The following is a 16,341-nucleotide window of genomic DNA, read 5'->3' on the forward strand; positions in this document are numbered from 1 at the left end:
CTGTGGTAAATCACGGTGTAGGGGGATCACTGTGGTAAATCACGGTGTAGGGGGATCACTGTGGTAAATCACGGTGTAGGGGGATCACTGTGGTAAATCACGGTGTAGGGGGTCACTGTGGTAAATCACGGTGTAGGGGGATCACTGTGGTAAATCACGGTGTAGGGGGATCACTGTGGTAAATCACGGTGTAGGGGGATCACTGTGGTAAATCACGGTGTAGGGGGATCACTGTGGTAAATCACGGTGTAGGGGGATCACTGTGGTAAATCACGGTGTAGGGGGATCACTGTGGTAAATCACGGTGTAGGGGGATCACTGTGGTAAATCACGGTGTAGGGGATCACTGTGGTAAATCACGGTGTAGGGGGATCACTGTGGTAAATCACGGTGTAGGGGGATCACTGTGGTAAATCACGGTGTAGGGGGATCACTGTGGTAAATCACGGTGTAGGGGGATCACTGTGGTAAATCACGGTGTAGGGGGATCACTGTGGTAAATCACGGTGTAGGGGGGTCACTGTGGTAAATCACGGTGTAGGGGGGTCACTGTGGTAAATCACGGTGTAGGGGGATCACTGTGGTAAATCACGGTGTAGGGGATCACTGTGGTAAATCACGGTGTAGGGGGATCACTGTGGTAAATCACGGTGTAGGGGGATCACTGTGGTAAATCACGGTGTAGGGGGATCACTGTGGTAAATCACGGTGTAGGGGGATCACTGTGGTAAATCACGGTGTAGGGGATCACTGTGGTAAATCACGGTGTAGGGGGATCACTGTGGTAAATCACGGTGTAGGGGATCACTGTGGTAAATCACGGTGTAGGGGGATCACTGTGGTAAATCACGGTGTAGGGGGATCACTGTGGTAAATCACGGTGTAGGGGGATCACTGTGGTAAATCACGGTGTAGGGGATCACTGTGGTAAATCACGGTGTAGGGGATCACTGTGGTAAATCACGGTGTAGGGGATCACTGTGGTAAATCACGGTGTAGGGGGATCACTGTGGTAAATCACGGTGTAGGGGATCACTGTGGTAAATCACGGTGTAGGGGAGCACTGGTAAATCACGGTGTAGGGGGTCACTGTGGTAAATCACGGTGTAGGGGGGTCACTGTGGTAAATCACGGTGTAGGGGGATCACTGTGGTAAATCACGGTGTAGGGGGATCACTGTGGTAAATCACGGTGTAGGGGGATCACTGTGGTAAATCACGGTGTAGGGGATCACTGTGGTAAATCACGGTGTAGGGGATCACTGTGGTAAATCACGGTGTAGGGGGGTCACTGTGGTAAATCACGGTGTAGGGGGATCACTGTGGTAAATCACGGTGTAGGGGGATCACTGTGGTAAATCACGGTGTAGGGGGGTCACTGTGGTAAATCACGGTGTAGGGGGGTCACTGTGGTAAATCACGGTGTAGGGGGATCACTGTGGTAAATCACGGTGTAGGGGATCACTGTGGTAAATCACGGTGTAGGGGGTCACTGTGGTAAATCACGGTGTAGGGGGATCACTGTGGTAAATCACGGTGTAGGGGGTCACTGTGGTAAATCACGGTGTAGGGGGTCACTGTGGTAAATCACGGTGTAGGGGGATCACTGTGGTAAATCACGGTGTAGGGGGTCACTGTGGTAAATCACGGTGTAGGGGGATCACTGTGGTAAATCACGGTGTAGGGGGTCACTGTGGTAAATCACGGTGTAGGGGGTCACTGTGGTAAATCACGGTGTAGGGGGATCACTGTGGTAAATCACGGTGTAGGGGGTCACTGTGGTAAATCACGGTGTAGGGGATCACTGTGGTAAATCACGGTGTAGGGGGTCACTGTGGTAAATCACGGTGTAGGGGGATCACTGTGGTAAATCACGGTGTAGGGGGATCACTGTGGTAAATCACGCTGTAGGGGGATCACTGGTAAATCACGGTGTAGGGGGATCACTGTGGTAAATCACGGTGTAGGGGGATCACTGTGGTAAATCACGGTGTAGGGGGATCACTGTGGTAAATCACGGTGTAGGGGATCACTGTGGTAAATCACGGTGTAGGGGGATCACTGTGGTAAATCACGGTGTAGGGGGATCACTGTGGTAAATCACGGTGTAGGGGGATCACTGTGGTAAATCACGGTGTAGGGGGATCACTGTGGTAAATCACGGTGTAGGGGGTCACTGTGGTAAATCACGGTGTAGGGGGATCACTGTGGTAAATCACGGTGTAGGGGGTCACTGTGGTAAATCACGGTGTAGGGGGTCACTGTGGTAAATCACGGTGTAGGGGGATCACTGTGGTAAATCACGGTGTAGGGGGTCACTGTGGTAAATCACGGTGTAGGGGATCACTGTGGTAAATCACGGTGTAGGGGGTCACTGTGGTAAATCACGGTGTAGGGGGATCACTGTGGTAAATCACGGTGTAGGGGGATCACTGTGGTAAATCACGCTGTAGGGGGATCACTGGTAAATCACGGTGTAGGGGGATCACTGTGGTAAATCACGGTGTAGGGGGATCACTGTGGTAAATCACGGTGTAGGGGGATCACTGTGGTAAATCACGGTGTAGGGGATCACTGTGGTAAATCACGGTGTAGGGGAGCACTGGTAAATCACGGTGTACGATTTTCCTGACTACTGCCTCTGCCCAGATGTACGTGCCTGGGAAACTAGACGACGTTCAACATGTCCTCGTGGATGTCGGAACTGGGTACTACGTGGAAAAGGTTAGGGGAGTGGGTGCTGCGGGAGGGTCAGTGCTGTGGGAGGGTCAGTGCTGAGGGAGTGGGTGCTGCGGGAGTGGGTGCTGCGGGAGGGTCAGTGCTGAGGGAGCGGGTGCTGTGGGAGGGTCAATGCTGAGGGAGTGGGTGCTGTGGGAGGGTCAGTGCTGTGGGAGGGTCAGTGCTGAGGGAGGGTCAGTGCTGAGGGAGGGTCAGTGCTGAGGGAGCGGGTGCTGAGGGAGGGTCAGTGCTGAGGGAGGGTCAGTGCTGAGGGAGGGTCAGTGCTGTGGGAGGGTCAGTGCTGAGGGAGTGGGTGCTGTGGGAGGGTCAGTGCTGAGGGAGCGGGTGCTGTGGGAGGGTCAGTGCTGAGGGAGGGTCAGCGCTGTGGGAGGGTCAGCGCTGTGGGAGGGTCAGTGCTGAGGGAGGGTCAGTGCTGAGGGAGTGGGCGCTGAGGGAGGGTCAGTGCTGGGGGAGTGGGTGCTGAGGGAGGGTCAGTGCTGAGGGAGTGGGTGCTGTGGGAGGGTCAGTGCTGGGGGAGTAGGTGCTGAGGGAGGGTCAGTGCTGAGGGAGTGGGTGCTGTGGGAGGGTCGGTGCTGAGGGAGTGGGTGCTGTGGGAGGGTCGGTGCTGAGGGAGGGTCAGTGCTGTGGGAGGGTCAGTGCTGAGGGAGGGTCAGTGCTGTGGGAGGGTCAGTGCTGAGGGAGTGGGTGCTGTGGGAGGGTCAGTGCTGTGGGAGGGTCAGTGCTGTGGGAGGGTCAGTGCTGAGGGAGTGGGTGCTGTGGGAGGGTCGGTGCTGAGGGAGGGTCAGTGCTGTGGGAGGGTCAGTGCTGAGGGAGGGTCAGTGCTGTGGGAGGGTCAGTGCTGAGGGAGTGGGTGCTGTGGGAGGGTCAGTGCTGTGGGAGGGTCAGTGCTGTGGGAGGGTCAGTGCTGAGGGAGTGGGTGCTGTGGGAGGGTCAGTGCTGAGGGAGTGGGTGCTGTGGGAGGGTCAGTGCTGAGGGAGTGGGTGCTGTGGGAGGGTCAGTGCTGAGGGAGCGGGTGCTGTGGGAGGGTCAGTGCTGAGGGAGCGGGTGCTGAGGGAGGGTCAGTGATGTTTGAGCCTGTTTCCTGAGCTGATCTCAGTCTCTCTCTCTCTCTGTCTCCCCCCACCCCTCAGGACGTCAGTGAAGCTCGGGATTTCTTCACGCGGAAAGTGGAATTCCTGACCAAACAAATTGAGAAGGTGCAGCCCGCCCTCCAGGAGAAATACACCATGAAGCAGGGTGAGGGGCAGAGGGGGCGCCCAGGGACTGGGGGGAGAGCAGGAATGGGGTGGTGGGCACAGGAGATGAGTAACAAGGGAGCGGAGGAGAGGGTGATAGGGGAAAGGGGAGCTGTGTGTGTCTCTCTGCCCATGTGTTTGTCTCTGTGTGTCTCTGTGTGCCTGTGTGTCAGCGTATCCGTGTGTGTTTGTCTCTGTGTGTCTCTGTGTTTCTGTCTCTGTGTGTATTTCTCTCTGTGTCAGTGTTTGTGTGTCTTTTACATGTGTGTCCATGTGTCTGTGTTTCCATGTATGTGTCTCTATCTGTTTCGATATTACGGTCTTTATCTGTTCTGTGTGTGTCCATGTGTGTGTGTCTCTGTGTTGTTTTCAGGAATGTTTTCAGGAATGATTCCTGAAGAAGGGCTTATGCCCGAAACGTCGATTCTCCTGTTCCTTGGATGCTGCCTGACCTGCTGCGCTTTTCCAGCAACACATTTTCAGCTCTGATCTCCAGCATCTGCAGTCCTCACTTCCTCTGTCTCTCTGTGTGTCCATGTGTGTCTCTGTCTCTCTGTGTGTCTCTGTCTCTGTGTGTCCGTGTGTGTCTGTCTCTCTGTGTGTCCATGTGTGTGTCTCTATCTGTGTGTGTGTCCATCTGTCAGTGTATGTGTCTCTGTGTGTCCATGTGTGCATCTCTGTATGTGTCTCTGTCTCTGTGTGTCCCCGTGTCTATGTCTGTGTGTATCTCTCTCTGTGTCCGTGTCTGTGTGTGCCTGTGTCTCTGTGTGTGTCTCTATTCGTGTCTGTCTGTGTGTGTGTCTGTGTGTGTGTGCCTGTGTCTCTGTTTGTGTCTGTGTGTCTGCGTTTCTGTCCGTGTCTATCTGTGTGTGTGTGTCTGTGCCCATGTCTGTCTGTGTTCCCATGTCTGTGTGTGTGTGTCTGTGTGTGCCCGTGTCTGTGTGTGTGCCCGTGTCTGTGTGTGTGCCCGTGTCTGTGTGCCCGTGTGCCCGTGTCTGTGTGTGTGCCCGTGTCTGTGTGCCCGTGTGCCCGTGCCCGTGTCCGTGTGTCCGTGTCCGTGTGTCCGTGTCTGTGTCCCCGTGTCTGTGTCCCCGTGTCTGTGTCCCCGTGTCTGTGTCCCCGTGTCTGTGTCCCCGTGTCTGTGTCCCCGTGTCTGTGTGTGTCCGTGTCGGTGTGTGTGTGTCTGTGTCCGTGTCTGTCTGTGTTCCCGTGTCTGTGTCTGTGTGTGTGTGTCCGTGTCTGTGTGTGTGTCTGTGTGTGTGCGCCCGTGTCTGTGTGTGTGTCCGTGTCGGTGTGTGTGTCTGTGTCCGTGTCTGTCTGTGTTCCCGTGTCTGTGTCTGTGTGTGTGTGTCCGTGTCTGTGTGTGTGTCTGTGTCTGTGTGTGTGCGCCCGTGTCTGTGTGTGTGTCCGTGTCGGTGTGTGTGTGTCCGTGTCTGTGTGTGTGCGCCCGTGTCTGTGTGTGTGTCCGTGTCGGTGTGTGTGTGTGTCTGTGTCCGTGTCTGTCTGTGTCCGTGTCTGTCTGTGTCCGTGTCTGTCTGTGTGTGTGTGTCCGTGTCTGTGTGTGTGTCCGTGTCGGTGTGTGTGTGTCTGTGTCCGTGTCTGTCTGTGTTCCCGTGTCTGTGTCTGTGTGTGTGTGTCCGTGTCTGTGTGTGTGTCCGTGTCTGTGTGTGTGTCCGTGTCTGTGTGTGTGTCCGTGTCTGTGTGTGTGTCCGTGTCTGTGTGTGTGCCCGTGTCTGTGTGTGTGTCTGTGTGCCCGTGTCTGTCTGTGTTACCGTGTCTGTGTGCCCGTGTCTGTGTGTGTGCCCGTGCGTGTCTGTGTGTGTCTGTGTGCCCGTGTGTGCCCGTCTGTGTGCCCGTGTCTGTCTGTGTGCCCGTGTCTGTGTGTGTCTGTAAGCCCCTGTCTGTGCCCATGTCTGTGTGTCCGTGTCTGTGTGTGTGCCCGTGTCTGTGTGCCCGTGTCTGTGTGTGTGCCCATGTCTGTGTGTGTGTGCCCGTATCTGTGTGTGTGTGTCTGTGTGCCCGTGTCTGTGTGCCCGTGTCTGTGTATGTGTCTGTGTGCCCGTGTCTGTGCCCGTGTCTGTCTGTGTGTCCGAGTGTGTGCCCGTGTCTGTGTGTGTGCCCGTGTCTGTGTGCCCGTGTCTGTGTGTGTGCCCGTGTCTGTGTGTGCCCGTCTGTGTGCCCGTGTCTGTGTGCCCGTGTCTGTGTGCCCGTGTCTGTGCCCATGTCAGTGTGTCCGTGTCTGTGTGTCCGTGCCCGTGTCTGTGTGCCCGTGTCTGTGTGTGTGCCCGTGTCTGTGTGTGTGTCTGTGTCTGTGTGTGTGCGCCCGTGTCTGTGTGTGTGTCCGTGTCGGTGTGTGTGTGTCTGTGTCTGTGTGTGTGCGCCCGTGTCTGTGTGTGTGTCCGTGTCGGTGTGTGTGTGTGTCTGTGTCCGTGTCTGTCTGTGTTCCCGTGTCTGTGTCTGTGTGTGTGTGTCCGTGTCTGTGTGTGTGTCCGTGTCTGTGTGTGTGTCCGTGTCTGTGTGTGTGCCCGTGTCTGTGTGTGTGTCTGTGTGCCCGTGTCTGTCTGTGTTACCGTGTCTGTGTGCCCGTGTCTGTGTGTGTGCCCGTGCGTGTCTGTGTGTGTCTGTGTGCCCGTGTGTGTCTGTCTGTGTGCCCGTGTCTGTCTGTGTGCCCGTGTCTGTGTGTGTCTGTAAGCCCCTGTCTGTGCCCATGTCTGTGTGTCCGTGGCTGTGTGTGTGCCCGTGTCTGTGCCCGTGTCTGTGTGTGTGCCCATGTCTGTGTGTGTGTGCCCGTATCTGTGTGTGTGTGTCTGTGTGCCCGTGTCTGTGTGCCCGTGTCTGTGTATGTGTCTGTGTGCCCGTGTCTGTGCCCGTGTCTGTCTGTGTGTCCGAGTGTGTGCCCGTGTCTGTGTGTGTGCCCGTGTCTGTGTGCCCGTGTCTGTGTGTGTGCCCGTCTGTGTGCCCGTGTCTGTGTGTCCGTGTCTGTGCCCATGTCAGTGTGTCCGTGTCTGTGTGTCCGTGCCCCTGTCTGTGTGCCCGTGTCTGTGTGTGTGCCCGTGTCTGTGTGTGCCCGTGTCTGTGTGTGCCCGTGTCTGTGTGTGTGCCCGTGTCTGTGTGTGTGCCCGTGTCTGTGTGCCCGTGTCTGTGTGCCCGTGTCTGTGTGCCCGTGTCTGTGTGCCCGTGTCTGTGTGCCCGTGTCTGTGTGCCCGTGTCTGTGTGCCCGTGTCTGTGTGTCCGTGTCTGTGTGTGTGCCCGTGTCTGTGTGTGACTGTGTGCCCGTGTCTGTGTGCCCGTGTCTGTGTGCCCGTGTCTGTGTGCCCGTGTCTGTGTGCCCGTGTCCGTGTGCCCGTGTCCGTGTGCCCGTGTCTGTGCCCATGTCAGTGTGTCCGTGTCTGTGTGTCCGTGCCCGTGTCTGTGTGCCCGTGTCTGTGTGTGTGCCCGTGTCTGTGTGTGTGCCCGTGTCTGTGTGCCCGTGCCCGTGTCTGTGTGTCCGTGCCCGTGTCTGTGTGTCCGTGCCCGTGTGTGTGTCCGTGTCCGTGTCTGTGTGTCCGTGTCTGTGTGTCCGTGTCTGTGTGTCCGTGTCTGTGTGTCCGTGTCTGTGTGTGTGTCTGTGCCCGTGTCTGTGTGTCCGTGTCTGTGTGTCCGTGTCTGTGTGTCCGTGTCTGTGTGTCCGTGTCTGTGTGTCCGTGTCTGTGTGTCCGTGTCTGTGTGTCCGTGTCTGTGTGTGTGTCCGTGTCCGTGTCTGTGTGTCCGTGTCTGTGTGTCCGTGTCTGTGTGTCCGTGTCTGTGTGTCCGTGTCTGTGTGTCCGTGTCTGTGTGTCCGTGTCTGTGTGTCCGTGTCTGTGTGTCCGTGTCTGTGTGTCCGTGTCCGTGTCTGTGTGTCCGTGTCTGTGTGTCCGTGTCTGTGTGTGTGTCTGTGCCCGTGTCTGTGTGTCCGTGTCTGTGTGTGTGTCTGTGCCCGTGTCTGTGTGTCCGTGTCTGTGTGTGTGTCTGTGCCCGTGTCTGTGTGTCCGTGCCCGTGTCTGTGTGTCCGTGTCTGTGTGTCCGTGCCCGTGTCTGTGTGTCCGTGTCTGTGTGTCCGTGTCTGTGTGTCCGTGCCCGTGTCTGTGTGTCCGTGTCTGTGTGCCCGTGTCTGTGTGTCCGTGCCCGTGTCTGTGTGTCCGTGTCTGTGTGTCCGTGTCTGTGTGCCCGTGTCTGTGTGTCCGTGTCTGTGTGTCCGTGTCCGTGTCTGTGTGTCCGTGTCTGTGTGTCCGTGTCTGTGTGTCCGTGTCTGTGTGTCCGTGTCTGTGTGTCCGTGTCTGTGTGTCCGTGTCTGTGTGTCCGTGTCTGTGTGTCCGTGTCTGTGTGTCCGTGTCCGTGTGTCCATGCCTGTGTGTCCGTGTCCGTGTCTGTGTGTCCGTGTCTGTGTGTCCGTGTCTGTGTGTCCGTGTCTGTGTGTCCGTGTCTGTGTGCCCGTGTCTGTGTGCCCGTGTCTGTGTGTCCGTGTCTGTGTGTCCGTGTCTGTGTGCCCGTGTCTGTGTGCCCGTGTCTGTGTGTCCGTGTCTGTGTGTCCATGCCTGTGTGTCCATGCCTGTGTGTCCGTGTCTGTGTGTCCGTGTCTGTGTGTCCGTGTCTGTGTGTCCGTGTCTGTGTGTCCGTGTCTGTGTGTCCGTGTCTGTGTGTCCATGCCTGTGTGTCCGTGTCTGTGTGCCCGTGTCTGTGTGTCCGTGTCTGTGTGTCCATGCCTGTGTGTCCGTGTCTATGTGTCCGTGTCTGTGTGTCCATGCCTGTGTGTCCGTGTCCGTGTCTGTGTGTCCGTGTCTGTGTGTCCGTGTCTGTGTGTCCGTGTCTGTGTGCCCGTGTCTGTGTGTCCGTGTCTGTGTGTCCGTGTCTGTGTGTCCGTGTCTGTGTGTCCATGCCTGTGTGTCCGTGTCTATGTGTCCGTGTCTGTGTGTCCGTGTCTGTGTGTCCATGCCTGTGTGTCCGTGTCCGTGTCTATGTGTCCGTGTCTGTGTGTCCGTGTCTGTGTGTCCGTGTCTGTGTGTCCATGCCTGTGTGTCCGTGTCCGTGTCTATGTGTCCGTGTCTGTGTGTCCGTGTCTGTGTGTCCGTGTCTGTGTGTCCATGCCTGTGTGTCCGTGCCCGTGTCTATGTGTCCGTGTCTGTGTGTCCATGCCTGTGTGCCCGTGTCTGTGTGTCCATGCCTGTGTGTCCGTGTCCGTGTCTATGTGTCCGTGTCTGTGTGTCCGTGTCTGTGTGTCCGTGTCTGTGTCTATGTGTCCGTGTCTGTGTGTCCATGCCTGTGTGTCCGTGCCCGTGTCTATGTGTCCGTGTCTGTGTGTCCATGCCTGTGTGTCCGTGTCTGTGTGTCCATGCCTGTGTGTCCATGCCTGTGTGTCCGTGCCAGTGTCTGTGTGTCCGTGTCTATGTGTCCGTGTCTGTGTGTCCATGTCTGTGTGTCCATGTCTGTGTGTCCGTGTCTGTGTGTCCATGCCTGTGTGTCCATGCCTGTGTGTCCGTGCCAGTGTCTGTGTGTCCGTGTCTGTGTGTCCGTGTCTGTGTGTCCGTGTCTGTGTGTCCGTGTCTGTGTGTCCGTGCCTGTGTGTCCGTGTCTGTGTGTCCGTGTCTGTGTGTCCGTGCCCGTGTCTGTGTGTCCGTGTCTGTGTGTCCGTGTCTGTGTGTCCGTGTCTGTGTGTCCATGCCTGTGTGTCCGTGCCCGTGTCTGTGTGTCCGTGTCTGTGTGTCCGTGTCTGTGTGTCCGTGCCCGTGTCTGTGTGTCCGTGTCTGTGTGTCCATGCCTGTGTGTCCGTGTCTGTGTGTCCGTGTCTGTGTGTCCGTGTCTGTGTGTCCATGCCTGTGTGTCCGTGTCCGTGTCTGTGTGTCCGTGTCTGTGTGTCCGTGTCTGTGTGTCCGTGTCTGTGTGTCCGTGTCTGTGTGTCCGTGTCTGTGTGCCCGTGTCTGTGTGTCCGTGCCTGTGTGTCCATGCCTGTGTGTCCGTGCCCGTGTCTGTGTGTCCGTGTCCGTGTGTCCGTGTCTGTGTGTCCGTGCCCGTGTCTGTGTGTCCGTGTCTGTGTGTCCGTGTCTGTGTGTCCGTGTCTGTGTGTCCGTGTCTGTGTGTCCGTGCCCGTGTCTGTGTGCCCGTGCCCGTGTGTGTGTCCGTGCCCGTGTCTGTGTGCCCGTGCCCGTGTGTGTGTCCGTGTCTGTGTGTCCGTGTCTGTGTGTCCGTGCCCGTGTGTGTGTCCGTGTCCGTGTCTGTGTGTCCGTGTCCGTGTCTGTGTGTCCGTGCCCGTGTCTATGTGTCCGTGTCTGTGTGTCCGTGCCCGTGTCTGTGTGTCCGTGTCTGTGTGTCCGTGCCCGTGTGTGTGTCCGTGTCTGTGTGTCCGTGTCTGTGTGTCCGTGCCCGTGTGTGTGTCCGTGTCCGTGTCTGTGTGTCCGTGTCCGTGTCTGTGTGTCCGTGCCCGTGTCTATGTGTCCGTGTCTGTGTGTCCGTGCCCGTGTCTGTGTGTCCGTGTCTGTGTGTCCGTGCCCGTGTGTGTGTCCGTGCCCGTGTCTGTGTGTCCGTGTCCGTGTCTGTGTGTCCGTGTCCGTGTCTGTGTGTCCGTGTCTGTGTGTCCATGCCTGTGTGTCCGTGCCAGTGTCTGTGTGTCCGTGTCTGTGTGTCCGTGTCTGTGTGTCCATGCCTGTGTGTCCGTGCCCGTGTCTGTGTGTCCGTGCCCGTGTCTGTGTGTCCGTGTCTGTGTGTCCGTGCCCGTGTCTGTGTGTCCGTGTCTGTGTGTCCGTGCCCGTGTCTGTGTGTCCGTGTCTGTGTGTCCGTGCCCGTGTCTGTGTGTCCGTGTCTGTGTGTCCGTGCCCGTGTCTGTGTGTCCGTGCCCGTGTCTGTGTGCCCGTGTCTGTGTGTGTGCCCGTGTCTGTGTGTGTGCCCGTGTCTGTGTGTGTGCCCGTGTCTGTGTGTGTGCCCGTGCCCATGTCTGTGTGTGTGTCCGTGCCCGTGTGTGCCTCTGTCTGTGAGGGAGCCTGTGATGTGGGGATGACGCCCCTGGGTGAGTGAGGGAGCGGGAGATTGAAGATGGTCTGTTCTCTCTGCAGCGGTAATCGAAATGCTGAACCAGAGGATCCAGCACATGGCAGCTCTGAACACCTCGCAGTCAGGAATCTCCAAGGCCTAAGGGTGCTCCGTCCCCCACTGCCCTGTGACCTCCTGTCAGACACAGTATTCCCAGCCTGATCTCAACCCCTGTGGGTCAGCATTAACTGGAGCACCGATGGGCATTCGTTACAACAGAGTGTAACCTCGTCATACACCGAGCACCTGTCCCTCTCTAACCTGGTTACCGTGAGTGTGTAAGAGTGTGTAACCTGGTTAGAGAGAGCATGTAACAGTGTGTAACCTGGTTACCGTGAGTGTGTAACAGTGTGTAACGTGGTTAGAGAGAGCATGTAACAGTGTGTAACCTGGTTACCGTGAGTGTGTAACAGTGTGTAACCTGGTTAGAGTGAGTGTGTAACAGTGTGTAACCTGGTTACCGTGAGTGTGTAACAGTGTGTAACCTAGTTACCGTTGCGTATAACAGTGTGTAACCTGGTTACCGTGTGCGTGTAACAGTGTGTAATCTGGTTACCGTGAGTGTGTAACAGTGTGTAACTTGGTTACCGTGTGCGTGTAATAGTGTGTAACCTGGTTAGTGTGAGCGTGTAACAGTGTGTAACCTGGTTACCGTGTGTATATAACAGTGTGTAACCTGGTTACCGTGAGCATGTAACAGTGTGTAACCTGGTTAGAGTGAGTGTGGAACAGTGTGTAACCTGGTTACCGTGTGCGTGTAACAGTGTGTAACCTGGTTAGAGTGAGCATGTAACAGTGAGTAACCTGGTTACCATGTGCGTGTAACAGTGTGTAACCTGGTTAGATTGAGCGTGTAACTGTGTAACCTGGTTACCGTTGCGTGTAACAGTGTGTAACCTGGTTAGATTGAGCGTGTAACAGTGTGTAACCTGGTTACCGTTGCGTGTAAAAGTATGTAACCTGGTTACCGTGAGTGTGTAACAGTGTGTAACCTGGTTACCGTTGCGTGTAACAGTGTGTAACCTGGTTAGAGTGAGCATGTAACAGTGTGCAACCTGGTTACCATGAGCGTGTAACAGTGTGTAACCTGGTTAGAGTGAGTGTGTAACAGTGTGTAACCTGGTTAGAGTGAGCATGTAACAGTGTGTAACCTGGTTACTGTTGCGTGTAACAGTGTGTAACCTGGTTAGAGTGAGCATGTAACAGTGTGCAACCTGGTTACCATGAGCGTGTAACAGTGTGTAACCTGGTTAGAGTGAGTGTGTAACAGTGTGTAACCTGGTTCGAGTGAGCATGTAACAGTGTGTAACCTGGTTACTGTTGCGTGTAACAGTGTGTAACCTGGTTAGAGTGAGTGTGTATCAGTGTGTAACCTGGTTACCGTTGCTTGTAACAGTGTGTAAACTGGTTACTGTGAGCATGTAACTGTGTGTATCCTGGTTACCGTGTGCATGTAACAGTGTGTAACCTGGTTAGAGTGAGTGTGTAACCTGGTTACCGTTGCGTGTAACAGTGTGTAACCTGGTTACCGTGAGCGCGTAACAGTGTGTAACCTGGTTAGAGTGAGTGTGTAACATTGTGTAACCTGGTTAGTGTGAGCGTGTAACAGTGAGTAACCTGGTTACCGTGAGCATGTAACAGTGAGTAACCTGGTTACGGTGTGCGTGTAACAGTGTGTAACCTGGTTACCGTGTGTATATAACAGTGTGTAACCTGGTTACCGTGAGCATGTAACAGTGTGTAACCTGGTTACCGTGTGCGTGTAACAGTGTAACCTGGTTAGAGAGATCGTGTAACAGTGTGTAACCTGGTTACCGTGTGCGTGTAACAGTGTAACCTGGTTAGAGAGATCGTGTAACAGTGTGTAACCTGGTTACCGTGTGCGTGTAACAGTGTAACCTGGTTACCGTTGTCTGTAACAGTGTGTAACCTGGTTAGAGTGAGCGTGTAACAGTGTGTAACCTGGTTACTGTTGCGTGTAACAGTGTGTAACCTGGTTCCCGTGAGCGTGTAACAGTGTGTAACCTGGTTAGAGTGAGCGTGTAACAGTGTGTAACCTGGTTACTGTTGCGTGTAACAGTGTGTAACCTGGTTACTGTGAGCGTGTATCAGTGTGTAACCTGGTTACCGTTGCGTGTAACAGTGTGTAACCTGGTTACCGTGAACGTGTAACAGTGTGTAACCTGGTTAGAGTGAGTGTGTAACAATGTGTAACCTGGTTACCGTTGCGTGTAACAGTGTGTAACCTGGTTACCGTGAGCGTGTAACAGTGTGTAACCTGGTTAGAGTGAGTGTGTAACAGTGTGTAACCTGGTTCCCGTGTGCGTGTAATAGTGTGTAACCTGATTAGTGTGAGCGTGTAACAGTGTGTAACCTGGTTACCGTGAGCATGTAACAGTGTGTAACCTGGTTAGAGTGAGTGTGTAACAATGTGTAACCTGGTTACCGTTGCGTGTAACAGTGTGTAACCTGGTTAGAGTGAGTGTGTAACCTGGTTACCGTGAGTATGTAACAGTGTGTAACCTGGTTACCGTTGCGTGTAACAGTGTGTAACCTGATTAGTGTGAGCGTGTAACAGTGTGTAACCTGGTTACCGTGAGCGTGTAACAGTGAGTAACCTGGTTACTGTGTGCGTGTAACAGTGTGTAACCTGGTTAGAGTGAGCATGTAACAGTGTGTAACCTGGTTAGAGTGAGTGTGTAACAGTGTGTAACCTGGTTCCCGTGTGCGTGTAACAGTGTAACCTGGTTAGAGAGAGCGTGTAACAGTGTGTAACCTGGTTAGAGTGAGCATGTAACAGTGTGTAACCTGGTTACCATGTGCGTGTAACAGTGTAACCTGGTTACCGTTGCGTGTATCAGTGTATAACCTGGTTACCGTGAGCGTGTAACAGTGTGTAACCTGGTTAGATTGAGCGTGTAACAGTGTGTAACCTGGTTACCGTTGCGTGTATCAGTGTGTAACCTGGTTACCGTTGCGTGTAACAGTGTGTAACCTGGTTAGAGTGAGTGTGTAACAGTGTGTAACCTGGTTACCGTGTGCATGTAACAGTGTGTAACCTGGTTACCGTTGCGTGTAACAGTGTGTAACCTGGTTACCGTGAGCGTGTAACAGTGTGTAACCTGGTTAGAGTGAGTGTGTAACCTGGTTACCGTGAGTATGTAACAGTGTGTAACCTGGTTACCGTTGCGTGTAACAGTGAGTAACCTGGTTACCGTGAGCGTGTAACAGTGTGTAACCTGGTTAGAGTGAGTGTGTAACAGTGTGTAACCTGGTTACTGTGAGCATGTAACAGTGTGTAACCTGGTTAGAGTGAGTGTGTAACAGTGTGTAACCTGGTTAGAGTGAGTGTGTAACCTGGTTACCGTGAGTATGTAACAGTGTGTAACCTGGTTACCGTTGCGTGTAACAGTGAGTAACCTGGTTAAGGTGAGTGTGTAACAGTGTGTAATCTGGTTACCGTGAGTGTGTAACAGTGTGTAACCTGGTTAGAGTGAGTGTGTAACCGTGTGTAACCTGGTTACCGTGAGCGTATAACAGTGTGTAACCTGGTTAGAGTGAGTGTGTAACAGTGTGTAACCTGGTTACCGTGAGCGTGTAACAGTGTGTAACCTGGTTCGAGTGAGTGTGTAACAGCGTGTAACCTGGTTAGAGTGAGCGTGTAACAGTGTGTAACCTGGTTACCGTGAGCGTGTAACAGTGTGTAGCCTGGTTAGAGTGAGTGTGTAACAGTGTGTAACCTGGTTACCATGAGCGTGTAACAGTGTGTAACCTGGTTAGAGTGAGTGTGTAACAGCGTGTAACCTGGTTAGAGTGAGCGTGTAACAGTGTGTAACCTGGTTACCGTGAGCCTGTAACAGTGTGTAGCCTGGTTAGAGTGAGTGTGTAACAGTGTGTAACCTGGTTCCCGTTGCGTGTAACAGTGTGTAACCTGGTTCCCGTTGCGTGTAACAGTGTGTAGCCTGGTTAGAGTCAGCGTGTAACAGTGTGTAACCTGGTTCCCGTTGCGTGTAACAGTGTGTAACCTGGTTAGAGTGAGTGTGTAACCTGGTTACCGTGAGTATGTAACAGTGTGTAACCTGGTTCCCGTTGCGTGTAACAGTGTGTAACCTGGTTCCCGTGAGCGTGTAACAGTGTGTAACCTGGTTAGAGTGAGTGTGTAACCTGGTTACCGTGAGTATGTAACAGTGTGTAACCTGGTTCCCGTTGCGTGTAACAGTGTGTAACCTGGTTACCGTGTGTGTGTAACAGTGTGTAACCTGGTTCCCGTTGCGTGTAACAGTGTGTAACCTGGTTACCGTTGCGTGTAACAGGCGATATCATTATTCTGAGCACATAGCGGTCTGTAACTTGGTTTACTGTGAGGAATGTGACCACGTTTGAACCTGTCACAGGGTCAGTGTAATCTTTCTGCTGGTTAAGTGAGTGTTTACCGTCTGTTGTGTATTTCCGTGAGTCTGTCTCGATTGTGAATCAGGCTCCATTATAATTACGCTGTACAATTCTTTCGGCTTTTGTGAAATCTGTGAAGTTTTGAAACTAGTCAAACCTGGAACAGTTCTTGTAAGTCACTTCAGTTCTGTCTCTCTCACTGTCTCTGACACTCTCTCTCTCTCGCTCGCTGTCTCTCTCACTCTGTGTCTCCACACTCTCTCACTCACTATCTCTTGCACTCTCTCACTCGCTGTCTCTCTCGCTGTCTCTCTCTCGCTGTCTCTCTCTCGCTATCTCTCACTCGCTGTCTCTCTCGCTGTCTCTCTCTCGCTGTCTCTCTCGCTATCTCTCACTCTCTCGCTATCTCTCACTCTCGCTGTCTCTCTCTCTCACTATCTCTCACTCGCTGTCTCTCTCGCTATCTCACACTCGCTCGCTATCTCTCACTCTCTCTCTCGCTATCTCTCACTCTCTCTCGCTGTCTCTCTCTCGCTATCTCTCACTCTCGCTGTCTCTCTCTCTCGCTGTCTCACTCTCTCGCTGTCTCACTCTCTCGCTGTCTCTCTCGCTATCTCTCACTCTCTCGCTATCTCTCACTCTCGCTGTCTCTCTCTCTCTCACTATCTCTCACTCGCTGTCTCTCTCGCTATCTCACACTCGCTCGCTATCTCTCACTCTCTCTCTCGCTATCTCTCACTCTCTCTCGCTGTCTCTCTCTCGCTATCTCTCACTCTCGCTGTCTCTCTCTCTCTCGCTGTCTCTCACTCTCGCTGTCTCTCTCTCTCCCTATCTCTCACTCTCTCGCTGTCTCTCTCTCTCGCTATCTCACACTCTCTCGCTGTCTCTCTCTCGCTATCTCTCACTCTCGCTGTCTCTCTCTCTCGCTGTCTCTCACT

General features: G+C 54.3%; 1 protein-coding gene across 1 annotated transcript in view; it reads left to right on the top strand.

Annotated features, from left to right (window-relative positions):
• pfdn5 (prefoldin 5) overlaps positions 1-15,515 on the top strand; it is an 18,975-nt gene extending 3,460 nt beyond the window's left edge. The window contains exons 2-4 of the mRNA XM_087985771.1: positions 2,649-2,723; positions 3,869-3,974; positions 11,035-15,515. Coding sequence (XP_087841897.1) covers positions 2,649-2,723; positions 3,869-3,974; positions 11,035-11,114 — 261 coding nt within the window. The 3' untranslated portion in view covers positions 11,115-15,515. The remainder of the gene's footprint in view (positions 1-2,648; positions 2,724-3,868; positions 3,975-11,034) is intronic.
• The last annotated feature ends 826 nt before the right edge of the window (positions 15,516-16,341 follow it).

This window comes from Chiloscyllium plagiosum, unplaced genomic scaffold (genome assembly GCF_037043375.1).
Source record: "Chiloscyllium plagiosum isolate Xiang-an unplaced genomic scaffold, Cpla_swu_hap1 HiC_scaffold_236, whole genome shotgun sequence".
NCBI classification, from domain to species: Eukaryota; Metazoa; Chordata; class Chondrichthyes; order Orectolobiformes; family Hemiscylliidae; genus Chiloscyllium; species Chiloscyllium plagiosum.